The 26,956-nt window shown below is 36.1% G+C and overlaps 1 protein-coding gene across 1 annotated transcript; it reads left to right on the top strand.

Annotated features, from left to right (window-relative positions):
- Positions 1–11,260: 11,260 nt before the first annotated feature.
- LOC133531898 (transmembrane protease serine 9-like) lies at positions 11,261–19,024 on the top strand. Its single transcript, XM_061870314.1, has 5 exons — positions 11,261–11,694; positions 14,091–14,214; positions 15,319–15,571; positions 17,193–17,366; positions 18,193–19,024. Exons 1-5 carry the CDS (start codon positions 11,625–11,627, stop codon positions 18,508–18,510), a joined length of 939 nt encoding a protein of 312 aa, XP_061726298.1. The 5' UTR covers positions 11,261–11,624; the 3' UTR covers positions 18,511–19,024.
- Positions 19,025–26,956: the final 7,932 nt, after the last annotated feature.

Here is a 26,956-nt window from a genome sequence, read left to right as displayed (position 1 = left end):
CGTTTGCCTCCTATATTAAAAAAAATACTTCTACTTAGCATAACGCCATTCCTTTGTACATCTCTATAAATCTTCTGATACGAGCTCTGTTCGTGGGCTCTGCTCGTTTGCCTCCTATATTAAAAAAAAAAAATCTACTTAACATAGTGCCATTTCTTTGTACATATCTACTTATCCTATGATACAACCTCTGTTCATGGGCTCTGCTCATTTGCCTCCTATATTTAAAAAAATACTTCTACTTAACATAGCGCCATTTCTATGTACATATCTACAAATCTTAAGATACGACCTCTGTTCATGGGTTCTGCTCGTTTGCCTCCTGTATTTAAAAAAATACTTCTACTTAACATAACGCCATTCCTTTGTACATCTCTACAAATCTTATGATATGAGCTCTGTTCATGGGTTCTGCTCGTTTGCCTCCTATATTTAAAAAAAAATACTTCTACTTAACATAACGCCATTCCTTTGTACATCTCTATAAATCTTCTGATACGAGCTCTGTTCGTGGGCATATCTACTTATCCTATGATACAACCTCTGTTCATGGGCTCTGCTCATTTGCCTCCTATATTTAAAAAAATACTTCTACTTAACATAGCGCCTTTTCTATGTACATATCTACAAATCTTAAGATACGACCTCTGTTCATGGGCTCTGCTCGTTTGCCTCCTATATTAAAAAAAATACTTCTACTTAACATAACGCCATTCCTTTGTACATCTCTATAAATCTTCTGATACGAGCTCTGTTCGTGGGCTCTGCTCGTTTGCCTCCTATATTAAAAAAAAAAAATTCTACTTAACATAGTGCCATTTCTTTGTACATATCTACTTATCCTATGATACAACCTCTGTTCATGGGCTCTGCTCATTTGCCTCCTATATTTAAAAAAATACTTCTACTTAACATAGCGCCATTTCTATGTACATATCTACAAATCTTAAGATACGACCTCTGTTCATGGGCTCTGCTCGTTTGCCTAAAAAAATCTACTTAACACACCGCTGTTTCTTTGTACATATATATCTACTTATCCTATGATAGGTACGACCTCTGTTCATGGGCTTTCCTCATTTGCCTCCTATATTTAAATAATACCAGACAAATGCGAGCCGGACTCGCCCATCTAGGGTACCGTAGTTTTTAGTATTTGTTGTTATTGCGGCAACTGTGAAAATATCAACTAACTATCACGGTTTACGAGATACAGCCTGGTGACAGACGGATAGACGTACTGATAGCGGAGTCTTAGTAATAGGCTCCCGTTTTACCCTTTGGGTACTGAACCCTAAAAAGGAACTTTTACTTATCATAGCGCTCTTTTTGGATATACTGTATAGTAATATTGAATTTACTGCTCTTCTGACCTATTTCGGTACCTTTTATGTACTTAGTACTTACCTACATACATATTAAGGTTATACAACTATTATTTCTAGAATCAAAAAATCAATACAAACAAACCTACGTAATATACACGTATTTTAAAAACATAATCCTCGAAACTCGAAAGCTCCTCTTTTTGTAAATGCAATGCAAATAAAACGCATTAAACTTAATCATGACGTCACGATCAAGTATCATTTAATAAGGGGCGTTTCGTGCGTAGATAACGATTGTCAGATTTGACTCTCATTTCTAACTTTTGTATTGCTTCAATGTTATGGGTCCCATAAAGACATGTTTCTTTTATAAAAACTTATTATCTAGCCGATCAACGCAGTTGATTGAGGAAGCTGCCATACAAGACAAAAGCATTTTCAAAGCGACTTTCTCTTAGAACACCCCATCTATCCGTCTATCTATCATAATTTATTTCAGACAACTAGCGGCCCATAGATAAATACCTTAAGATTAGCATACACATTATAAAAATATATTTTAAAACTAAATACTACAAATCACATTATTTCACTGCGGCATGAAACTATTTATCATAAGACATACCCTTTGAGACTGTCTACCCATTGTTTTTGTATATGACAGCTACACATCCTTTCAGCAATGGCTTTTAGGAACTGCAAACTTATAATCTATGGCCGGCTGATTTTACCAGTGCAATCAGTCAACTTCGGGCAGCTTGTGGCATGCAGTTGGGGAGTAACGATCTCACGTACCCGAGTGTTCCTAGGGAGTTCTGTCATTCGAAGGAGGGTGGGTGGGACAGGATTATCTGCTTCTGGGTTGCCTTGGCCGGCCGGCCAGGGTGGAGTCGTTAGAGCTATAAGTTCCAAGGGAGGAAGTGCAAGACGCGAGTTGGCACAGTGGCTTTTACAGCCACTGGGTTGAAAGCGGTGCACGCCTCTCGATACCCCTGAGCCGCTCACACCAGTGTTACTCTTGAGCCAACCCAGATGTCGCTTTTTGTATCGTCTGCCGGAAATAAAATTGTATACCGTTTTATTAGGCAGGCGTCTGGTTTTTTATCCCATAGCTCAGTGTTTAGCCCATCGCTTTCACACAATAACCTAGTTTATTTTAGATTCCAACAACTCTCAATAGTCCTTACACCCTGTCGGGCCTGCCTCTGCGTGCGTCCTATGACATGGGCAAGGGCAGCATCAGCTCGGTGTACATCTTACATTTCATGAACGTGTCAAAAGGGCCTCTACGTTAGGTTAGGGCTCGGCGCACGCTTCTCAAAGGTCCGGAATACCATTGTTCCGTGATGGGAAAGACATACAAATTAAAATAATAATAATCGTTAATGCAATGCAGTGCTCTATTTGTCAAAGAAAATAAAATTGTTTCACACTCACAAAACATTCATTCTTATTTTTGCTTATTTTTTCATACATTAAGTATCTTTCTGTAAATAAGATCACAATTTTCTCTCTTGTCAGATTTATTTTACTATTTGAATAACATGACAGCGTCAAATGTCGTAAAAAGTATACAAGTAAAAAGGTTTAAGAAAAGAGTCCGCAACATATTATTTATTAGACCTATTAGCAAAGAATATCCTATTAGTACGGTCGCGGAAATAGATTCTTTAGCAACTTGCGGTTCAAGTAAATTTGGCTGTACATACTTATGGTAAGAGCTGTCCGTTGTAACGTGACACGTTAACTGCTAAAGAATCAATTTCCTCGACTGTACTTACAAGCTAAGCCTAAAGTGCCATGGCAATTAATGCAAGCTTACGAATAAATACAAAAACCGGACAAGGGCGAGTCGGACTCGCCCAACGTGATTCCGTAATTTTTTTAGTATTTGGTTTTTTATATATACTACGTTGGTGGCAAACAAGCATACGGCCCACCTGATGGTAAGCAGTCTCCATAGCCTATGTACGCCTGCAACTCCAGAGGAATTATATGCGCGTTGCCGAGCCTAACAACCCTCCTTCCCCTCGTTGAGCTCTGGCAACCTTACTCACCGGCAGGAACACAATACTATGTTGTTATAGTGGCAACAGAAATACGTCATCTTTGAAAATTTCAACTGTCTATCACGGTTCATGAGATACAGCCTGGTGACAGACGGACGGACGGACGGACAGCGGAGTCTTAGTAATAGGGTCCCGTTTGGGTACGGAACCCTAAAGATGAAAACTGTTGCCATGTTACTATACATTTAAGAAACACAGAAAATCTGGAATTGACATATTGAAAAAATTATATTGTTATCTTCTTCTGCACGACTTTTTAGTATGAGGAAGCTACTTAGGTACGTAAGGCTACCCCCGATTCATTTGTTATGAGGGGGCCCTCGGCATTAGAGCACGCATAGCACAAGGGCTACGCCCGACTTTCTCAATATGAGGCCGCCGCTGTAGCCCGACGTCAGAGCGTTCATATCATTTCGGGCTAGCATGACGGGCTACGCAAGACTCCTTTACCATCTCACTTACTTAAAAAAAATCTTAAATTTAATACTCTTTTACTTGAATAACCTTTTCACTTTTAGTTACATGTATGGCGTGCCTAAAAATTATATTTTTATACATTTGAACTTCTAAACTAAGTAGTAGCTTACCATCAGGCCGGCCACCAACGTAGTATAAAAAATACCTACTTTCCACTTTTCTCTTTTGGTTATCTTATAGTTTTTGAGTAAAATAGCTGTGACATACGGACAGACAGATAGACAGACAGATGGACATGACGAAACTGTATGGGTTTTTGCCATTTTGGCTACGGAACCATAAAATGCACACTGTAAATTTCAACTACCTAACCCACTCGTATTATAGATCAAAAATTCCTTTTCCGCAAGAAGTAAGTAAGCCAGTAAGTAGTTTATTTTTTGTACTTGTTAGACAATTCTATCTTAGTGTACCGAACTTAACAGTTATTTTTTTTACTTTGAGAGCGCACCACCGACATTCTTAGTGGTGTACGCGTATTTCTCTAGAGCTGAATGTTTGTAGATGATTATCTTATATCGATACTTTAAAATGTTGCGGTATTCCTACAGCCATTTTAAATATCTTCTCTTTTAAACTTAAGTTTTTCATGCATTCCTGAAACGGAACAAGTCTATGATAGGATTGATGGGAGAAAATAATGCAAAAACGCGGCATTAAGCAAAATGATCATTTGTGATTCAGGGTTAATATCTATCGGGTATCACTGAACCCCAACGGATATATTTTTGCAATACAACACAAATGCACACCTCAATAGAAGAAAATAATACTGAAAAACAATAGGCCTGTCTACTCGCTAAGAAGCACTTAGGGCAGCTTGTGATGAGTCAATCTCTAAGTAATCTGCCTAGTTACCTACCTCAAAACGAGACCGCTTTTCCATACAAACGTAGTCCCCATTACGGATAATATTTTTACAGTATATATGTTGCTACTTTACCGCACTAGTGCGAAAATTAGCATATTACGTTACTGTGTCGAACATTTAAAGAGCCATGTACTGTAAAACGTTGTACGATACATGTGCGAATAAGTAATTCGCAACTCGTGTCGATTTAAAACACTCCCTTCGGTCGTGTTTTAATTTATCGCCACTTGTTTCGAATTTCCTATTTTTCGCACTTGTATCGTAATGTACTATTACAAAATTGGATGTAGAACGAAGGGAATATCAATATCCAGAGAGGAAAATGGGGACTATGTTTGTATGGAGAACCGGTCATCCCTTTTCCTTTTAATAGTTTAATATGCTTCGGCACATGATTATTTGAGACAATATACACGCATTGTATTTCCATTACCTTAAGCAGAGAACACGGTGGCTTCGAAAGAGTCTCGGGTCATGTGGAAATAAAGCTCTTCACATAATGTTGTGTAATTCTCCTTTTTCCGAATGTGTCCGCGAAATGTCCAAATGCACAATTGCCCAGAGTATGCAGTATTCTCTTCATCAGCTATTATGGCAGCCAGGGCCAATATTTTGATTTTATTATTTATTTCTATATCGACTTGCTTCCCATCGAACCAATTTTTTCAATATGATTGACATTTGTGACATTTGTCATGAACAGTCCGTTATTTGGACGGCTCGGTGAGCTCGGACAGCCCGGCCCGGCCTGTCTCGCGCTCGGAGACTCAACGATAGTGTCAACGCATAGAGATACTATAATATAGAGATGATGGCCCGGTCGCCCCGGCCCCGGAACGGTCCGGCGACGGTGGCGCTCCTGAAAGTCCGTGTGACGGCTCGCTCCGGTCCGCCCCGGCCCGGTCCTGGCACTGTGTAGCGTGAGTCATCCTTAAGTTTGGGTTTGAAGTAATGTTTAGTATAATTTTCAACAAAATCAAAGATGTAGACCATCCCAAATTTCATCTAAATCCGTGCAGTGGTTATTGATTCCCCATACAAACTTTCACCCCACTTTTCATACCCTCAGAAGATGATTTTGGCTATAAAAACTAACCTAATGTCCTGTCCCAGGACTCAAACTTTCTCTATACCAAATTTCAACGAAATCGGTTTAGCAGTTTAAGCATGAAGAGATGTTTAAAAATAGTATTTTTTTTTAATTTTGTTTAATTTGGAAATACCTTTTTCATTATATCAATAACATACTTAAAAAAACATGGATGCTGTATGTACTATTTATTTATTTTTTGCGACAATAAATGACTTTATTTTTATTTTATTTAAAATATTTAGAAGAGGAAAAACGTTTTCTCTTTTTGTATAGAAGATCACGACACTTCCCTCTTAAAAATTATAGTGGCAACATTTGATTTGCTACTATTATTATTTCGAACCCATATCTACAGTCAAAGAATTTAAATTCCATAGGCTACGTGCATGAACTGTAGGGGGCATCACAGGAGCTCCTGTTTATTTATGTGTAGTGTAAATGTCAAGTAGTATTATTAGTAGTAATATTTCAATGTAGCTCACAAGATGTCAGACCCTACACTGCATTAGAAAACGTACGTGAACGGAGCTATAGGGAGCGTGCATGAACTATATGAGGCAGCACATGAGCCGTCAGATTTTTGGCGCGAGGCGTAAATGTGATGTTTATTGTTCCGATGTAGCCCACAAGATGGCAGAACCTATTATGCACAAGACAACACGTGACGTGTAAATGTACATGTTTATTGTTCCGATTCAGGCCACAAGATGGCAGACCCTCCAACGCGCACGGTCCCTATAGCACTTGCTTTGGCATGAAGTGTCAATGTACAGTTTGTTTCCGATCCAGGTCACAAGATGGCAGACCCACTAACGCGCACGGTCGCTATACCATTTCGCAGTTTGCCACAGTGGCAATATATACGAAAATCGCTAGGGACCTCATCTTTTTCCTCGTTGTCCCGGCATTTTGCCACGGCTCCTGGAAGCCTGGGGTCCGCTTGGCAAGTAATCCCGAGAATTGGCGTAAGCACCAGTTTTATGAAAGCGACTGCCATCTGACCTTCCAGAGGATCAACTAGGCCTTATTGGGATTAGTCCGGTTTCCTCACGATGTTTTCCTTCACCGAAAAGCGAGTGGTGAATATCAAAGGATATTTCGTACATCAGTCCCGAAAAACTCATTGGTACGAGCCGGGGTTTGAACCCGCGACCTCCGGATTGCAAGTCGTACGCTCGTACCGCTAGGGACCTTATTGTAATGTCATTGTGAAAAGGAACAAAATGGTACTAATATTAAATTCCTTGGTCGTACCGTACTTACTTTGACACATAATGAGTATTGTATTATTACGAACGTGTAGGTTTGTGCATTTAGCTCATGCTAATGATACCCGAGCAAGCTAAAGATTCCAAAATTGAACCACGAGGGTAGCGAATGGTTCGAGATGTGAAATCTTGAGCGTTGCGAGGGTTTCAAGGTACGATGGTTAAACAGACCCAACCACACCAACGCGAGGAAAATACTAACTAAGAAATATCAAAAAAATAAAATCCAAATGAACGTAAGTAATAAAAAAATGTAAGTATCATTCAAAATCATCATTAAAAAAAGTCAATTCTACCAGTTAACATAAGGAAAAAACTCAAAATTTGCATCTGATTACTTTGCCCCACATGTAGATAAAATGCAACTTTCTCATTCGTTTTTGAACAATCAAGAGGAGCTTTACCAGTTCGTTCGCTAATCAACCTAGTCCTTAATTAAATGCAGCTTGTAATTAAATATATAGAAAAACAACAAACATGTATAGTAGGTATGCACCAGGTTCCGAATCCAGTTCTATCAGGTTGTTATCTTTTTATCTTGATAATTGTTTTAGGTACGGTTATATGCTGAGGATGACCCTAAGCTTGACTTTAACCAAATTTAAAAGAAAGAAAAAAACGGACAAGTGCCAGTCGGACTCGCACACCGAGGGTTCCATTAAAATTTAACTTATTTTTTACAATTTTTTTGTTATTCAGACTTATCCGTTTACTTGTAGTGTAACACGATATCACTTGCCAATTTTCATAGTTCTAGGTCAACTGAATACATTTTAATTTCCTTGAGAGTGTCGAAATATTTCGATTTGTATACGTTTGGGGCATAAACGATCGTATCTTTTTTTACGTTAAGTAACTTAGAAGTTTGATTTTTTCACAGCTTTTTGAACAGTATTGCGTTGGGTATATTTTCATTAAATATGTTATTGACTAATAAAAAGAAGTGTTGTTCTAATTGCAAGCCCTAATAACAGTGCAATCTGTCGCTGTATCATATTAATTTAATTATTTATAAAAAATAATGCGTTATTTATTAAAACCAGCGGTCGCAACATGGTTCCATTTTTACCGCCTGTCACTATGTCCGTCACTTTCGCACCTACTTGTTAGAACGTGACAGGCATTGTGAATATTGTGATAGACGATAAAAATGCGACCGTGATACGGGGCTTGGAAAGCCTTTCTCTCGTTGTTCCGCGCAGCACTGTTTTTGTTGTGATGTGACTTGAGCACATTTCCCTAAATCTGGTTTGTTTATTAATCTACCATTACATTTATGACGATACAATATTACATGACTTTGGCTTCGATCTTCAGTGGTAGTTGACACAAAGACGGTATTTTGGAACAACCGAAAAAACGGAATTTTTTGAGCGTCGTATTTTGTTACGATACTACGACATTACGACATTTCTATGGGTCCCTATATATTGATATATAATTGAAATAAAAATGTGTTTCCTTATAATAATAGTTGGCAATACGGTGTAAGAATATTGTGTTTATAAAATATGTGAATCGGGTACGTAATGTACGAAAGATGGCCTTAAGAGTGCCATGAAAACTTTGATGCTGCCATACAATGTCGAAAAAATGCCATATACGTGTCAACTGCGCCTTAAAAATTGCTGAATAGTGCCATACAAATGTCGATATTTAGACGACCATATCTAGCTAAGTTTTTTTTATTTTATAGAACATTATTACACAAATTGACTAAGTCCCACAGGGGTGCGTCCCATGAGATATAACTACATAATATATAATTTCATATTAATAATGTTCACAAGATATAATGAACGTTTGCTATAATAACAAAATCGATATTTTTATTAGGAATAACGGTCAATTAACATAATACTCATTTTGTATAATGATATCATGTATAACACTCAAATACTCTAAACTCAGTTCATATACGATCATAGTATATACTATATTTTAGTATAATGATTGTAAAATATAATAGCGTATTATATACTAAATAGGTTATAACTGCTACCCCTATACAAAACAAGCTGTTGCCAGAAAAGTAGGTAAGGTTTGGCTAGAATTGCTACTTCTACAGAAAACCAACTGCTGGCAGAAAAGTGGGTTAGGTTAGGTTAGAACTGCGACCCCTACAGAAAACCAACTGCTGCCAGAAAAGTAGGTTAGGTTAGGTTAGAACTGCGACCTCTACAGAAAACAAACTGCTACCAGAAAAGTGCGACCTCTACAGAAAACCAACTGCTGGCAGGAAAGTGGGTTAGGTTAGGTTAGAACTGCGACCTCTACAGAAAACAAACTGCTCCCAGAAAAGTAGGTTAGGTTAGGTTAGAACTGCGACCTCTACAGAAAACAAACTGCTGCCTGAAAAGTAGGTTAGTTTAAAACACTCACGAACACTCTTTTTGTAGTTATTATTCTATATGAGCATTATGCATTTTGGTGTTAGATGCATTGAGTAATATACATTATAAATCTTAGATATTATGGACGTTATACCTAATGATCGTTATATATAATGATATTATACTTAAATAACGTTATACTTTACAAAAATAGATATTTTGATGTTGTACCAAACGTTCGTTATACAACTTGAACGGTATACAAATCAAGTTTATACCATGTGAGCGTATACAACATGAATATTATCGTATATGTTTTTATATCTTGTATTACTTACCCGTCCCACAGTAAGCTCAATAAGGCTTGTGTTGAGGTTACTTAAACAACGATATATATAATATATAAAGTACCTGGGCGACCGAGCTTTGCTCGGTTATAACTATTTATTGTAATATGGTGGTGTATACGTGATAATCTTAACTAAATTTTTTTACTAAATTAAACTTGTCTAAAACAATAAAAATTAAAAAAATATACATAAACTTGAACATATAAAAAAAAAACAAAAGTTAGTCACCGGGCGAGATTCGAACCCGTAACACTCGTTTAGCAGTCCGCGTCTTAACCCGCTGGACCAGACGGACAGTGGCCGGCAACAAGAAATTAGCGACCATATTCTGCGTCGAAAGAAAAACGCATGGAAACTCGAAAACACGCGTTTTCCCAAACATAAGACTAAATTTCAGCAATTTTTCGTTTCCGAGATCCCGGAAATATATATCTTATACCTTTAAATGAGCAATTCTTGTATATATATATATATATATATATATATATCTGTGATCTCGGAAACGGCTCTAACGATTTCGCTGAAATTTGGTATATGGGGGTTTTTGGGGGTATACAATCTATCTAGATTAGTCTTATGTTTGGGAAAACGCGTGTTTTCGAGTTTTCATGCGTTTTTCTTTCGACGCAGAATATGGTCGCTAATTTCGTGTTACCGGTCACTGTCCGTCTGGTCCAGCGGGTTAAGACGCGGACTGCTAAACGAGTGTTAAGGGTTCGAATCTCGCTCGGTGACTAACTTTTGTTTTTTTTTTTATACGTTCAAGTTTATATATAATTTTTTAATTTTTATTGTTTTAGACAAGTTTAATTTAGTAAAAAAATGTAGTTAAGATTATCACCTATACACCACCATATTACAATAAATAGTTATAACCGAGCAAAGCTCGGTCGTCCAGGTACTATATATATATACAAGAATTGCTCGTTTAAAGGTATAAGATATTTATAAAGACATAGAAAACACCCATGACTCAGGAACAAAATATCCATGCTCATCACACAAATACATGCCCTTACCAGGATTTGAACCCGGGACCATCAGCTTCGTAGGCATGGTAACTACCCACTGGGCCAAACAGGTCGTCCGTCGGAAGTATAAAATGTAGAATGGTGCATTTACATAAATAAAAATAAAAATAAAATAAAAATAAAAATAGCCTTTATTCTACCATAATTAGTTTTTTTTTTACATTTCCTTTGTATGCATGATAATAGTTTTTAATAACACATTCCTTTGTATTGTATTTAAAATATACGTATTGTTTAACATATGTAAGATAGTAGTATTATTCATAAAATATTTGATGTAACATTTTGTTTCAATTGGTTCTATTATCTATTTTTATCACAGTCCTTTAAGTTTAAAGCTATTCACTATTACAACTATTAACTATATCATTAATTATTTGTATAAATTTAATAACTTCCATAATTAATAAAAGATAATTATTTAAGTATTTACATAAATTACTATACCCTAATGGAATGGTGCCTTGCACACTATATTTTTTGCTATTGAAAACCCCTCATTAAATAATAATTACGAATATAATGCCATACAAATGTCGAAAATGGCACAAAAATTGGCCCACGGTTTTAATTTCAACTCGATGCCTCCACGCGTTCCTGAGATAAACATCGTAAAACAAAAAATACGTAATCCGGTTTTCAATCGTATTTGCTTGGTACCACGTGACCAAAAAAGGTGCTGTGAACAATATAAAGATATTATTACATTGTGTTTATAGCAAGTAGGTAGGTATAATAAGGTCCTTTACCTATATATTAAAGTGGTCGAAGGAAATAATTTAGTAACTCTGCAACTTAGCCAAGATGCTGCTGCTTTCGATATTTTTACTTAACGTGTTGAATATACTATACGCTATTGATAGCAGTAAAACGGGTAAGATTTTTTTTTCTATTTTCTTACAAAGTAAGTAGCTACCTATTTATTTTTTAACAATTTCTAAGTATTTTTTTATACTCTGAGTTACGAACATAGGACGGTAAGACTATTTATTCTTGTTTTTTTTTTTTATGAATAACGTACAATATTTTCTATACACGGTGCCCATGAGGAAAGTCCTAGAAGAAGGTCAAATTATGCTTTTTAATTTTGTTAAATTTTTCATCCATTATAAATACATGACTATGGAAGGTAGAGGCAATTGTTTGGTTGAGTTAAATAGAATTAAAATTAAATTTAAAATTAATTTAATTAATTATATGCCGCATTTAAGTAGGTACTTTTTATTAAAAAAATGATTTTTTACAAAATTTAGTTTCCTTAAATGTATTTAGCCTTACGTTAATGGAGTTTAAAATAAAAGCGGCCAAGTGCGAGTCGGACTCGCTCATGAAGGGTTCCTTTATGACGTATTAAAAAAAACTACTTACTAGACTTCTCGTTCAACATTTTACCACTTTGGACACACATTTTACCACTTTGGTAGTGTCTCTCGCGCAAACTATTCAGTTTAGAAAAAAATGATATTAGAAACCTAAATATCATTTTTGAAGACCTATCCATAGATACCCCACACGTATGGGTTTGACGAAAAAAAATTTTTTTTAATTTTATGACGTATTAAAAAAAACGACTCACTAGATCTCGTTCAAACCAATTTTCGTTGGAAGTTTGCATCGTAATGTATATCATATATTTTTTTTAGATTTTTCATTCTGTTATTTTAGAAGTTACAGGGGGGGGGGACACACTTTTTTTCACTTTGGAAGGTTCTCTCGCGCAAACTATTCAGTTTAGAAAAAAATGATATTAGAAACCTTAATATCATTTTTGAAGACCTATCAATAGATACCCCACATGTATGGGTATGATGAAAAAAAATTTTTTTTTTTAATTTCATGACGTATTAAAAAAAAACTACTTACTAGATCTCGTTCAAACCAATTTTCGGTGGAAGTTTACATGGCAATGTATATCATATATTTTTTTTAGATTTTTCATTCTGTTATTTTAGAAGTTACGGGGGGGGGGGGGGCACACATTTTACCACTTTGGAAGTGTCTCTCGCGCAAACTATTCATTTTAGAAAAAAATGATATTAGAAACCTCAATATCATTTTTGAAGACCTATTCATAGATACCCCACACGTATGGGTTTGATGAAAAAAGATTTTTTGAGTTTCAGTTCTAAGTATGGGGAGCCCCCAAAATTTATTGTTTTTTTTCTATTTTTGTGTGAAAATCTTAATGCGGTTCATAGAATACATCCACTTACTAAGTTTGAACAGTACAGCTCTTATAGTTTCGGAAAAAAGTGGCTGTGACAGAATCGGACAGACAGACGGACATGACCAGGGGTCGGACAAAAAGTGCGGATGACGTAAAAATGACGTACTTAATCTTGCACACAGGATGATGTTTGAGTTTGTATTTAAACTTCCGTGTGACATGTAGTAACAAAGTAGTATTAATGAAGTAACAAAATAATCGTAAATAAATCCATGGAATTAATAATACAGGTGGTAGGGTGATGTAGTGAATAAAATAAATTTCACGAAACTTGTTACCATAAGGTATAATTATTTGAAATTAGTTAGAACAAGTCTGTGGGATCCTCAGATAAATAGGTTTAATAGTCAAAGTGGGAACAGTAGGTAAGATTAGCAGTATACGTGTTTGTCACGTACCTCCAAAAACGGAAAATTGCCACAATATTCGAGTAAAGATGTCATTTTAGAGCGTTTTCTTATATATTAGTAAATATAAATTTTAGCTAAATATAATCGTGAGGATACAATAGCTAAACAATAACGAAGTCAATTTATTGTTCAGTCAGCGTCAAATACTTCGTAGCAGTCAAAGTAGCCAAATAGTTCGGTACACCATATATTTAGTATGGTGTACCGAACTATTTGGCCACTTTGACTGCTACGAAGTATTTGACGCTGACTGTTCATCTGATTGACAATGTGTCAGTCAAAAACGTACTTACTCATTTCAAGTGGCGATATCGTTTAATAAAGAGGTCAATAAAGAGATTGATAAATGATACGTGATAATTGTTTATGAAAATCAAAAATACTATTTGAAATCATCCTATAAGTGGTTTGACGTCATTCGCACTTTTTGTCCGACCCCTGGACATGACGAATCTATAAGGGTTCCGTTTTTTGCCATTTGGCTACGGAACCCTAAAAACATGGTGTATGACACGCGCTCATGTCTTTATTAAATTAGATTTTGTTTTATGTCAGATATAGCGCTTCTTCGTGCCAATTTCAGATGACTGTACAACATATCGTATTTTCTTTAAAATATGTTTATTCTAACAGTTGATGAGGCAGTTGTGAAGCGTGTCCAGATAACGAACGCTCCGTATTTCGCCGCTCTTCCCGGTGTTTGCGATGCCGCAATCATCTCAGATAGCTGGCTTGTCACGGCAGCCCATTGTATAGAGTGAGTCAAATAATATTCATAAAATAAATTAATATGATACTATTACACAAATTGACAAAGCCCCACGCACAGTAAGCTTAAGAAGGCTTGTGTTATGGGTACTCAGACTATATACAGTATGTATCGGAACGTAAAGCAATTGCTTAAACCCGTTAATGGTTAGAACATACTGAGCAACTTTTACTATGAGACCAATCCTGATCCCGAAAAAAAATTTTGTTTTCATATATTTTGCTGGTCTGGTGTTGAAATTTCCTATGGGAGAGTCAATACTTTTCTCGAAATTTCGGGATAGGTCACAAAGTAAAAGTTAAAAATTTGGACCCGGTTACGTCCTTAAACTACGTCCAAAAGAGACGTATTGGCATTGTGAATGTCATCTCGCTTTGTGTGGTAGGGCACAGCACAGCGGATGTCATTCCAGATCTAGAGCAGAGCCCAACTGGGGAAGTACCTCCATCTTGCATGCTCATTATACAAATCAATTCGCCGCATAGCTGATTAATAGAACGTTTAATTAGTACCCGTTTTAACATTGAAAATGACAGTGGCATCAATAGCATCGGGTAGGGTTTGCAATCCACACGGATCCGCCGCAATTTCACGGATCTCATCAAACCCTAGCATCGAAGTTGCAGTTTCTACAAGACAAGTCGCTACAAGAACAATGCTGCTGCATCTTATCTTGAAAGTGTAACAAAATAAATTGTCTCAAACATTAAACATTTATTCAGCCAATAGGCCACAGGGGCACTTTTACATGTCCATTTTTACAAACAATAAAATTACAAAAAACAATTACAAATATGGAATCGATGAAATAATAAATACTTTATTAGAGATGTATACTGTCTCTAAATGTCAAATATTGTCTAGTATTGATGCCGTGTCGGGCCATGCTCAATGTACATACGATAGGCAGTCAGCCAGCCTCCCGAGCTCATCATATGGATCAGTGTAATATGGACCTTGCCAACTCTTTAAGACTCTTTATAATCCTTTTACGAACTCCCATAGTAGTTTCCCCAGAAAACCACATTAAATATGCATATAAAAATAACGCTTTTTAGAAACAACTTCCTTTTCGACCTACTTGTTTTTCAGATCTATGGTGGGTAACCTAGTATGGGTGGGAGGAGACAGTGTTAAAACCAGCAAACTTTACACAATCAATGATGTGATTGTCCATCCAGAATACTCGACGGTTTCGAAACTCCATCTTCCTATCAATGACATTGCGCTCCTACACTTGTCCCGACCGTTGCCGTTCAGCGATACCGTCCAGCCTGTGACGCTCCCTGAGATGAAATATCAGTTGAATGCTGTTCATACATCTGTTGGGAAGGGAAGAGACCAGGTAAGAAATTACTCAAAATAATTACATAAATTTCCAAATGGAAGTAAAATGCAACCCTTTGGTATAATCGACATAGTTAAGAAAGTATGCTTTGAGGCGCGATTATTCGTGAATGACGTCATACAGATAATTTTGTATTTCTTTTTGTGGGATAATTCTTTTAATCAGACAGCAAATTTCTGCACATCTGGCCCAAAATCTTTATAAAAGTGAAATAATAATGAAGTGTAAAAATTTTAAAAGATATATGTGCATACCTAACTATTTTTCAATATACAATTATTATGATTGTATAGCCATAGGGATATTTGTTTATCTGATATATTTGTTAACCTCCTGTTCTCATAATTGCCATCACGCGCCCAAGCGCTATTCCGGTTTACAGTTTACATTAAAAAAAAGCGGCCAAGTGCGAGTCGGACTCGCGCATGAAGGGTTCCGTACAATTTAAGATGTATTAAAAAAAAATCTTCTTATTAGATCTTGTTCAACATTTTACCACTTTGGACACACATTTTACCACTTTGGAAGTGTCTCTCGCGCAAACTATTCAGTTTAGAAAAAAATGATATTAGGAACCTAAATATCATTTTTGAAGACCTATCCATAGATACCCACACGTATGGGTTTGATGAAAAATTTTTTTTTTTTAATTTTATGACGTATTAAAAAAAAAACTACTTACTAGATCTCGTTCAAACCAATTTTCGGTGGACGTTTGCATGACAATGTATATCATATATTTTTTTTAGTTTTTTCATTCTGTTATTTTAGAAGTTACGGGGGGGGGACACACATTTTACCACTTTGGAAGTGTCTCTCGCGCAAACTATTCATTTTAGAAAAAAATGATATTAGAAACCTCAATATCATTTTTAAAGACCTATCCATACCCCACACGTATGGGTTTGATGAAAAAAGATTTTTTGAGTTTCAGTTCTAAGTATGGGGAACCCCCAAAATTTATTGTTTTTTTTCTATTTTTGTGTGAACATCTTAATGCGGTTCATAGAATACATCCACTTACAAAGTTTGAACAGTATAGCTCTTATAGTTTCGGAAAAAAGTGGCTGTGACAGAATCGGACAGACAGACGGACATGACGAATCTATAAGGGTTCCGTTTTTTGCCATTTGGCTACGGAACCCTAATAAGAGATTTAAGTCGTTTCATTTCAAATCAGGTTTTCACAACACAAAAAATATAATATATTTATAAACAAAATAATAAATAATAGTCTTGTCCGACCGAAAAGAATAATTTCCTCGATCATTTACAACCGAGCTAGGCTAGCACATCCCGAATTAGAGCACTGGCCGCCGCGAGCCACCAGTTCTGCGCAGGCGCCCGACGAGTGTAACTAGTCCAAGCAAAGTTACGAAGTCAAAAATTGTGTTCAAAGCGTGTCCTATAATATTTATTTATTATTATTTATATGCAGGTTGGCCTAAAAATACACTAGTAAAAAAAATGTTTTTTTTTTCATACTTATAATATTTTACAAAGTGTGATAATAAATAAAAGTACAAGTTTAACTAAAAACAAAATCTCCTTTAGCTTCGATACACAATATATAATATAATTTCTGGTCCATTATTAGTACATTTATATTTTATTACAGACGGGGAAACTGGCCCAATATCTGATGAGTATGAATGTTCGCACTCTAGATATGGAAGAATGTTTGTCTTACGTGCCTCTTTTAAGACAAATGATCACAAAGCCCCATTTGGAACATATTAAGGAAGTTACTGTGTGCGCTAAACGAACTGAAAACATACCGGGTTTATGCTATGTAAGTATTCAGGAGCAAGTATTTAACTGTCAGTCGAAGAAGGGTTGGCAACGTTTCTCTATTACTCGTCTCTCTTGACATTCCTTCAACCAAAAACGTCACTTCTGACACTGACAGATCGGTATCGTGTCGCTGGCACAGGTTGAGCCGTATCTATATTCATCCTGTGGAAACCTTCACCACTTAGATGGTTAACAGTTCAACTGTGCATATCTCTAGAAACTCCCTGCCTCGCACTACTAAACTGTGGAATGAACTGTCGCCCGTGTTATTTCCTGACCAATACGAACTTCAAACCTTAAAGGAAAGAGCGTACTCCCATTTTTGAAGGCCAACTTGCAACCCCTCTGGTATTACAGGTCTCCATGGGGGACGGTACTTGCTTACCAGCAGGCAATTCGTCTACTCGTTTACCTCCTCTATGATATTACGAAAATAATAATGGCGTGTAAAGGATATTTTAAGTTAATAGTCAGCTTTACGAGGAACCCTTTGAGCAGCCATACTCAACCTGTGGCCCACCTAGCTTTTTTAAGTGGCTCACCAAGTAATACTGGTACCTGTGACCCGGGGCTACAAGGCAAAACCGTCTTTGTGGCCCTCATAAAAAAAGGTTGAATATGGCTGCCTTGGAGTATTAATATGCGTGTCCATCCGTTCATTCACGGATTAGCTCCAAGGTATTTTTTTTTTCACTATTTATTTCTTGCAAGCCATGGTTCTTAAGCATTTAGGTTTTTAGTATTATACATTTTGAAGTAGTCATACCAGTCGTACGTAAAAGATGGGTAGTCTCGCGCGAGAGATAATTCAAATTTTTTTTCAGAGTGACTCTGGCAGCCCCCTCGTTCGGAACCAGACTCTCGTCGGTATTGCATCGTATATTTCGGACGACAATTGCTTGACAGCTAAACTTGGCATGTTCGCCAACGTCGCCGCCTATGTGGAATGGATTTATTCGATCACGGGTGTTGGTAAACAAGAAACGACGTTTGTAATACCAACCACTACGGTTCGGGGTCCTAAGCCGACGAGTACGGATCGTAGAACGAAGCGGGCGGTTACGAAGTTGACGACTACGAAACCGACGACTATGAAACCGAAGACTACGAAGCCGCCAGTAAAGTCCTGTCAGGGAAAATAGTAGGTCTCCAGGTCTTTTTGTTACGACACATTCTACTATTGGAGTCATTTTACTCTCATTCCCCTGGCTATACCTACTTATTCGCAAATTCTCAGGAGCTTCCGCTTAGCTATTGTGGTTGTAGATGGAACGGCACGAATTATACAGTCACCAAAAATGAGATGCTAATAAAGCGAAATTTCCTGGGAATGTGCGAATAGGTACTTATATGATAAGATAAGATATAATTTATTGCATAATTATAGGTGTACAGGTTATAATAGATATTTTGGTAGCTATAATTTGCCTGTCAGGCGTACAATGTAATTTTACTTAAATCTAGATGAACTATTTACAATGTTTGTATTTGCCATATTTTTCCTTTTCAGCTATGTTTTACATAAAAAGGAAACATAAGGCAAGCGCTTATCATATTACTAAGCTGTAGAGAAATCTATATTGAAAAAGTCATTTTATATTGCAAGGCATTTTCTTTTTCAGTACTTGTATTAAAGATTTTTTAAACGCCTTTGCATCCTGATCTTTAAATGAGTCAGGCAATTTATTAAATAATTTAGCAGCCATTATATATAAGCCTTTATTATAATAGTCGGTTTTTACAGGAATTTTTGGGAGTATCTCATACTTATTTTGATTATTTCGGGGCAAGTTTTTTTCTATTTTTCTAAAGAGATTTAAATTTTCTTTTACAAATATGCACGCTTCCAATATAAACATAGAGGGGAGTATTAGGATACCAAGTTTATTGAATAAAGGCTTGCAACTATCAGTATGTCTTGCTCTTGCAATAGATCGAACACATTTCTTTTGTAGAATAAACACATCATTTTTATTACATGAATTTCCCCAGTGCAGTAAACCATATCTCAAGATAGACGATACTTGGCCATGATACGCACAGAGCGCAGTATTTTGAGAAGACATAGTAGAGATTTGGCCAGGGGAATGATATTCCAGGGGAATCATTGGAAACTTCGAGGCTTTTTTTTAAACTGACGAGATGCGCGTTTGCTTATACCTACAAATTATGTATTAATAACTAGTGGCTCTGTGAGATTCTATGTACCCTATATACATATGGCTCTACCATTTTGAAAATTTTCCAATTTTATCATCGAACCTACTCACAAAATTTGTAGTGGAGAATATCCGGACATAGTTACGAAAGCGTTTTTGTCGAAGCTGAAACGTGGTCTATAAATATTATATTTCCTGTCTAAGGCCCATAACATCACAGCCACTTGCGCCATCCAGAGTTAGCCACTAACTCGTGGTTAAGCGATTAACTTCGTAGTTACCAGTACAATTTAACCCTGTGTTAACGGTTATTAGACGTAACCATAGATAAATAAGAAGTAATAGAGTGCTCACTCCATACATCAGTTTTGGTACCAAAATGCTTATTATTTTCGCAGTCGACATCGAGTCGAGTCGACTAGCATCGAGTAGCGGAACTCTCAGTACTGCTACTCGACAATAGATATCGCGGCAAACAAAAAGTCTAAAGCCATTTTGGTACCAAAACTGATGTATGGAGTGAGCACTCTATTACTATGTAGATGAATTGTACCTCAAGTGTACCTCAGTGTACTTTTAATAAAAATAGCGGTATCTCTTCCCAAAATAAGTTACGTCCAATAAGGTACAATGAGGTACATAACACTGATGGTACGATATAAATACATTTTGTGTGAAATAATGCAAGATTTCATAGGTCCACCCGCCAGGCCAACCTAACGTCAGGTTGGCGGGTGGACCTTGTTTTGAGCCTATCTGATTTAGGAATAGATATACTGATTTCTAAGGTTTAACCGAGGTACACTGGAGGTACAATATAACTGAATACTTTTAGTGCGGTACAATGCAAGCTTTCATAGGTCCACCTGCCATCCTGGCGTCAGAATGGCGGGTGGACCTTTTTTGTTAAATATCTCGTTTTAGGGAGAGGTGCATTGGTTCCTATTAAAGGTACACTGAGGTACACAGAAGGTACAATATGTTAATAAATATTTAATTTAAATTCGCTGACGTCCTGCCATCCTGACGATCACATTTTAATATTTGTAATATGCTGAAATTGAAGAATAAACTAAACTTTCACTTTAACATTCACTAACAATATCCGTGTCTATCTTGAACTTGTTGTCCTCGAACAAGCCTTAAACGCATAATGTACAGTCAGCAGAGCTATTAGCTTGGCACCTCTGTATTTGTATGCTCATTGCACGTTGGCTACGCACCCAGTAACGTCAGCCAGATGTTTCGCTGTTTCTGCCAAACACTTGTGCGCGCAGGAACCCCAATGGACCTAGAGTTTTAACGTCAAATTGTACAAAATGGTAGTCTCTACCGAGATTCCTATATTTATTACAGCGTACATATGTATATAGATATGACAATGCCCTAATTATTGTCAAAAACTACCACCAGTACTCACCAACACCATAGTCCCGAGAAAATTCCGGTGCAAAAACTTCGCAGAACTTTTTATTCCAAAATCATCAAAATTCTCTTCACTGCTTCATGGTTGCCTTGACTTTTTAGAGACTGACAAATGACTTCGATTCCCCTTCGGCCGCATACGTAACCGACCTTTCGTAACTGGTAACGGAGGAAGAAAAAATTAACTGTTGAAAAATCGTAAGTTTTTTGGCCGTTCATTAGTAAACCGATAAAGTTATTTTTTTCTGTGACTTATTTATGAAAAAAAAAATGGTACGTATTATCTGATGCTTATCCTACCGATTTTCATCTCGGACACAAAAAAACACGTTCAGAAAATGACCCTTTAGGTACTTTAGGTTAGATCTGTGACCCCCACAGATACGAAATGCTACTAGAAAAAGGTGACGAATTGATAACGAAATGTTAAATGTTTGCATGACATTTTAAATTAATGTGGTTAAAATTTTGGTAGTAATTTACTATTTTTGTGTTAAGAATGATTCATGAGATCATACTTCAAACCGTGATGAGTGGCGGAAAAAGGGAGGCCTTTGCTCAGCAGTGGGACACAAAATAGGCAAAATGCAATTTGGTTATCATTTCACATTAACATGGAGTTTTAATTCTAGTGATCATTCATTATTCTTGGGTTAACAATGATTAGTTTGGTGCCGTTTGCTTTACTAGAATAACAAAATGTAAAAAATTGGTAATAATTTAATATTAAAATGGAGTTTTAATTCTAGAATTACATATGTTAATAAGGACATAAATTAAAAATTCTGTAATTAATTCAAGTGGACGGAAACTAGAGCTGGATGGTAGCTAGCGCAGTAGCCCTATATTTCACCATTTGTTGGTTTTATACTTTGGAATACCTGTACCCCTAGTGTAATTTTAGTCGATAGCGAAACGTGACGTACGTCTTGCGTTAACTCTCATTTTGTATGGGTTTTTGAACAGCGCGCCAAGCGGGACGTTTTGGAAAGTCAAAAATCTCATACAAAATGACACTTAACGCAAACGCGTACGTCACGTTTCGCTGTCGTAAATATTTACACTAGGGGTACTGTATCATACAAGTTAAAATAAATTATCACTAAATATTTCTTCATAAAGCTTGCATTCAGTGAATACTTATACTTATTATTTCCAGTCCGAAACATAAGCTTTTTTGATACGCTTCATAATACGACGAAAAAAGTGTCTCCAAAATTTCATTAATTTTTTTTGGCCCGTTAGGTTATGGTCATAGAAGACAAAAAAAATTGGGCACAGTTTTTTCTCGGTAAAAATGGACAAGGCGTGAAGCTGAGTAGAAATAATATAAAAAAATTAAAACGCTAACACTAAAAAAAATTTAAGACATTTAAATAGTGATACCTATTTGCCAAATTTGCGAAGTAAAAATTGATAAAATATCTTATTGGAATATAACTTTTGCCATTAAAAAACGTTTGCTAAATAAGTTTTTGTCCTAATTAAATTTGACAAAGTAAAATGATGCCAAATGATAATTTCACCAAACAAGTTAATTGCGAAGTGTAAGTTTGCCAAAGATACATTTGGGAAATGAAACTATTGCGATATGTCTATTGGGAAGTGACATATGGCGAAAAGTATTTTGACCAAACGGAAGTACACCACTTTGTACGATACTCGGTTTCGAACGAGGCGTTATTTTTTCACTATATTTTCTTGCGTTTGTACTTTCTCATTGTGAACTGTTTCTCGTTTCTTAAATATTGAACAGTTTAAAATCCCCACTGCTTCGAGTAGGCAGTTTATACTGGATTGAATTTTCACCCCATACGAGTCGTTTGCCAGAGGCGGGAGGGAGCCTGTAGGGAAATCTTTGACACAAATTGTTTTCAGATGGGATGGCTTGCGCAGTTTTGACAAAGGGAAGGGAGTAAAATCGGGTAATTTTCCCATCATGGTACATTTTCCCACAATCAGCGATCATGATAGCATATTTCATGCAATTAATAGCAATTGTATCTTAGTCCAAGTAGTCGTTTGAACATCCAGAATGAATACTGATTTAAACTTTTAAGATTTTTACAATTATTATTTACTAACGTGGGGAAGGGGTTATTTGGGATATAATCGCGTAAAATTAAGTTTTAAATCTATCTCCGACGTTGCGAGGACGGCATTGTCCCCGTGTTCTCGGAGAAGACTGGCTAAAGTTGACATGAACACCTTTGTGCTGCGCAAGTTTTTCGAACTAACCGCGCTCGGTCTTGTTTATTGACTTAAGAGGAATTCCTAGTTGCGATTTTTCCATACAAACGCTCTCGACTGATTCCTCCCTGGATTTTCAACCTAGAGCAGTGATTTTTTCAAATAAGATCAATATCATCAATATCTGTGCCGCTATGTTTTGCTTTTTTGGATTATTTCATTTTTAAGAAAGATACAGCGCCTCGAAAATCGCAAAAACGGCTCAATTGAATTGGCTGTAAAAAAAGGCACAGTATACAAATATGACAAAAAATATCCAAAAAATCAAAACATAGCGGCATAAATTATTTCTTCCTCTTGCAGTTTCCAAAATTTCATATAGATTGATTGCGTTTTGGAGGAGGAAACAGTCGAGAGCGAAACCTCGATTTATGAGTTTTTTGCGTGTGAATTTTAGTCCGAGCTGCAGTTGTCCTTATCGCACGAATTAGAGGCGGAGACAGTTTCTAAATATAGTAAATATACGTACACAGAAGGAATAGTGATGAGCATAACATGTTAATGGTTAAAATGAGAAAAAATACACCAACAACCAACAGTCGATCGCCGTAATATAACCAAAATACCACGTAGTTCTAAGAAAAGGGTGCCATGTGTTTTCACACTCTTTAATGTAACAACTATTATGTACCATAGTTTCGTAATAAATATTTATATTCTATTCTATTCTAATATGTACCCGTAATGGCCTGTCACTTCAAACCGTTTTTTTGTATTTTTTTACATTGCAGGTCATGTAGTGCTTATGTTTAGTTATGTTTACTATTAAAGGCCTGTAAACAAAGCTAAGTAGGATAATAAGTAGGTACAACCTGCTTATTAACAATTTGATTGTCTTGCATTTCTCATACTTGTGCGTCACAAGTAAACCACTAGATAGCAAATTTACATTACGGCTAGCCGATATCAAAATAAGGGCCATTTTGAAATGCGGCGGTTCAACGATTAAGGTATGTTGGGGTAATACCGGATGTGGGTGATGAACGTAGCAAATTAATTTTTCCCTAATTTGGCTTTATATTTTAATGTTGGCAACATTGTGTAAGACGCCATTTCATTGCCTCGACTGCCAGTGTCCCAGCGCCACTCAGGGATATCGGGCTTGTGCTATGCGCAATCACATAGAACAAGGTAAATATCGTGTATCCGATCTTCGCCCTGTAATTTATTTTGTGTATTGTGATGAAAATGTGTTTGTTTTTGTAATTGTGTTAATGTATAATTTCGTTTTACATGTTTATTTATAAAACAATCCAATCAAAAACAGACCTAGGATTGCTGTAGACCAATATCCGATTTTGACCCTTCCAGGTAAAGATCGGAAAGAAACAATACGATCTTTACACATTTAAAAAACAGCAGTGTATGTCAAATTTTAAATTTTCTTCAATTTACCTACTTAATTATAACATTTATTGTTTTCTTGATCACACTTTCGTACCGTTATTATTATCCAGTACCAACGCGACGGTAAATCAAAAGGAAAAGATTTAGGTAGTCTATTTTGTATGTATGTGTATGTACACCTACTTACTGACAATGTAATTTTTTTAATTTCCGCTGCCCAAAGGTTGCCTGGAGATTGCGTTTTAGCGATTAGACCGCATGTTGTTTACCTGTGCTTATGTTTCTGTTTTCTTTTGTATTGTTTTTATTTATTGAGGTGTGTAATAAAGAGTATAAAATTTGTATTGTATAGGGATGATTCTACATGTTGAATTTTATAACAAAATCTAGTAAAATAGGTAGCAAATAAGCAATTTTTCGCAATAAAATGAATATTTAAATACTATATGGAAATGATTAAAAATACAGGACCTAAAAGTTTCAAAATTTAATTTTTTTTTTTACTTTCAAAAAGGAATTAAGTAATAGTAACATACGATCAGGGGGGTAACACTTAGAAATGTAGTTATCATTAGTAAAGATGGCGGCGACTTCTATTAATGGGATCCGATAACATACTTTTGCGTAAAGCTGAAGCTGCCGATTATGCAAACTACATCACCAGATATCACTATAAGATTGACAAAATTTAAAGGCATGAATACAACATATACCTCGTATGTCAAGAGCAAGACTTATCTTCATTCATAATGTTGTTACCTAGCAACTGTTGTTTACTGTCAAAAATTTTTTAAACAGATATGATTGATATGAACTTATTATTTCTCTAACGAACGACGACGAAATTACCAGGAATTATCCTAACATACACTATACCTGTCCTTACTTTACCTCCGGAATATCTTGAATTCACGTCCAGTTGGATATTAAGGTCAAAGAAGAAACGCTCAGTTGAGAACTAGGCAAGTCAGTTATGAGCACATGAAAGAGTTCTAGGTCAGACTGAGACACAAGTCACAGAAGACGAAGCTAATGCAGCTTTGTACACAAAGATGAACATAGGTAAAAAAAAGAACAATTCCAAACAAAATCAGAAGCTGAAGTACTTACAACACCTAGTCTATTACTATCTTGTATACCAAATTGAAAGCAATAAACATATTCTTGCATTACTATAAAGTATGTTTTTTTTATTCCATTCTTTTTAAAACTTTTCTACATAACATTAGGTCTACTTGGGTAGCTTACAATTTAGTATTTTGTTTAATATCTTGTAAACAGAAAAACTATGAAAGTTACAAGAAATCAAACAAAAAACTAACATGTATACCGCCGAAGTAGACCTAATATTATGTAGTACGAAAGTACCTACATATACGGATGCATATGTAGATGTTAACGCACACATATATAGTTAGTTTCGGATACAAAATAGAGATAGCACTTCGAAATTAGTTTCCTTAAAATGCTTCAAGAGGGCTCTCTTTTCCTATATATTTTATTCTATTACTTTACTCTTTGCATACGATCCTTACATTTTATCCAAAAAAAATATTGTATATCAACTATACAGGGTGATTCATGAGACGTGAGCAGGACTAAGCATACACAATCAGTAAATGTTAAAGAACCGTTCATCATCATATTTAAGTAATCAATCTTGTTTTATTTCTGTTATTTAACTTTTTGGGAAGGACAAATTTGATAATCTACCATCATGGACACCCTACAACACTTAATTAAGAAAGATAAAACCTCTTTAACCGTTATGACAGCAGTTTGATTATGAAGAAAACAAAATGTCACACTTGAGTGAGATACGATTTTTCAAAGGTAACCAGACTCCGATGACATTCAATTTGTCACTTGTTATGGATAAAACAAAGAGGGTGACCATACATGGCGTAAATAAATTAAAACATTTTTTTTGAACAGTAAAAAATAAAACAACGTTAATCTCACAAATACTGGTATGAAACAGTTGCTTATAACTTACTGAATGCTCAAGCTTGATCCTGTTCACGTCTCCTGAATCACCCTGTATATATATAATTGCAATATTTTCCCGTCAAAATCGCAATTGTTAACACATTGTTTACTTATCAAATTGCCTTATGATATAAGTATCAAAGTTTGAGAGCCACAATTTTACCAAATTTTTGTATCAGGGTTAAGATCGGATACAAAAAATACGAAAAATAGAACATTCTTTTTTTTTATACTACGTCGGTGGCAAACAAGCATACGGCCTGCCTGATGGTAAGCAGTATCCGTAGGCTATGTACGCCTGCAACTCCAGACGAGTTACATGCGCGTTGCCGACCCTAACCCCCTCCCACCCTCGTTGAGCTCTGGCAACCTTACTCACCGGCAGGAACACAACACTATGACATTCGATGACAACTTT

Source organism: Cydia pomonella, chromosome 2 (assembly GCF_033807575.1).
Source record: "Cydia pomonella isolate Wapato2018A chromosome 2, ilCydPomo1, whole genome shotgun sequence".
Taxonomy (NCBI): Eukaryota; Metazoa; Arthropoda; class Insecta; order Lepidoptera; family Tortricidae; genus Cydia; species Cydia pomonella.
Note: the sequence above shows the minus strand (reverse complement) of the source record. Positions and strands in the feature narration are given on the sequence as shown.

Excerpts from the sequence above, each read along its gene's own strand:
- LOC133531898 (XM_061870314.1), top strand. The coding sequence starts at position 11,625 with ATGCTGCTGCTTTCGATATTTTTACTTAACGTGTTGAATATACTATAC. Across the intron at positions 14,215-15,318 it reads ACGGCAGCCCATTGTATAGA|ATCTATGGTGGGTAACCTAG; the intron begins GTGAGTCAAATA and ends CTTGTTTTTCAG. Across the intron at positions 17,367-18,192 it reads ACATACCGGGTTTATGCTAT|AGTGACTCTGGCAGCCCCCT; the intron begins GTAAGTATTCAG and ends ATTTTTTTTCAG.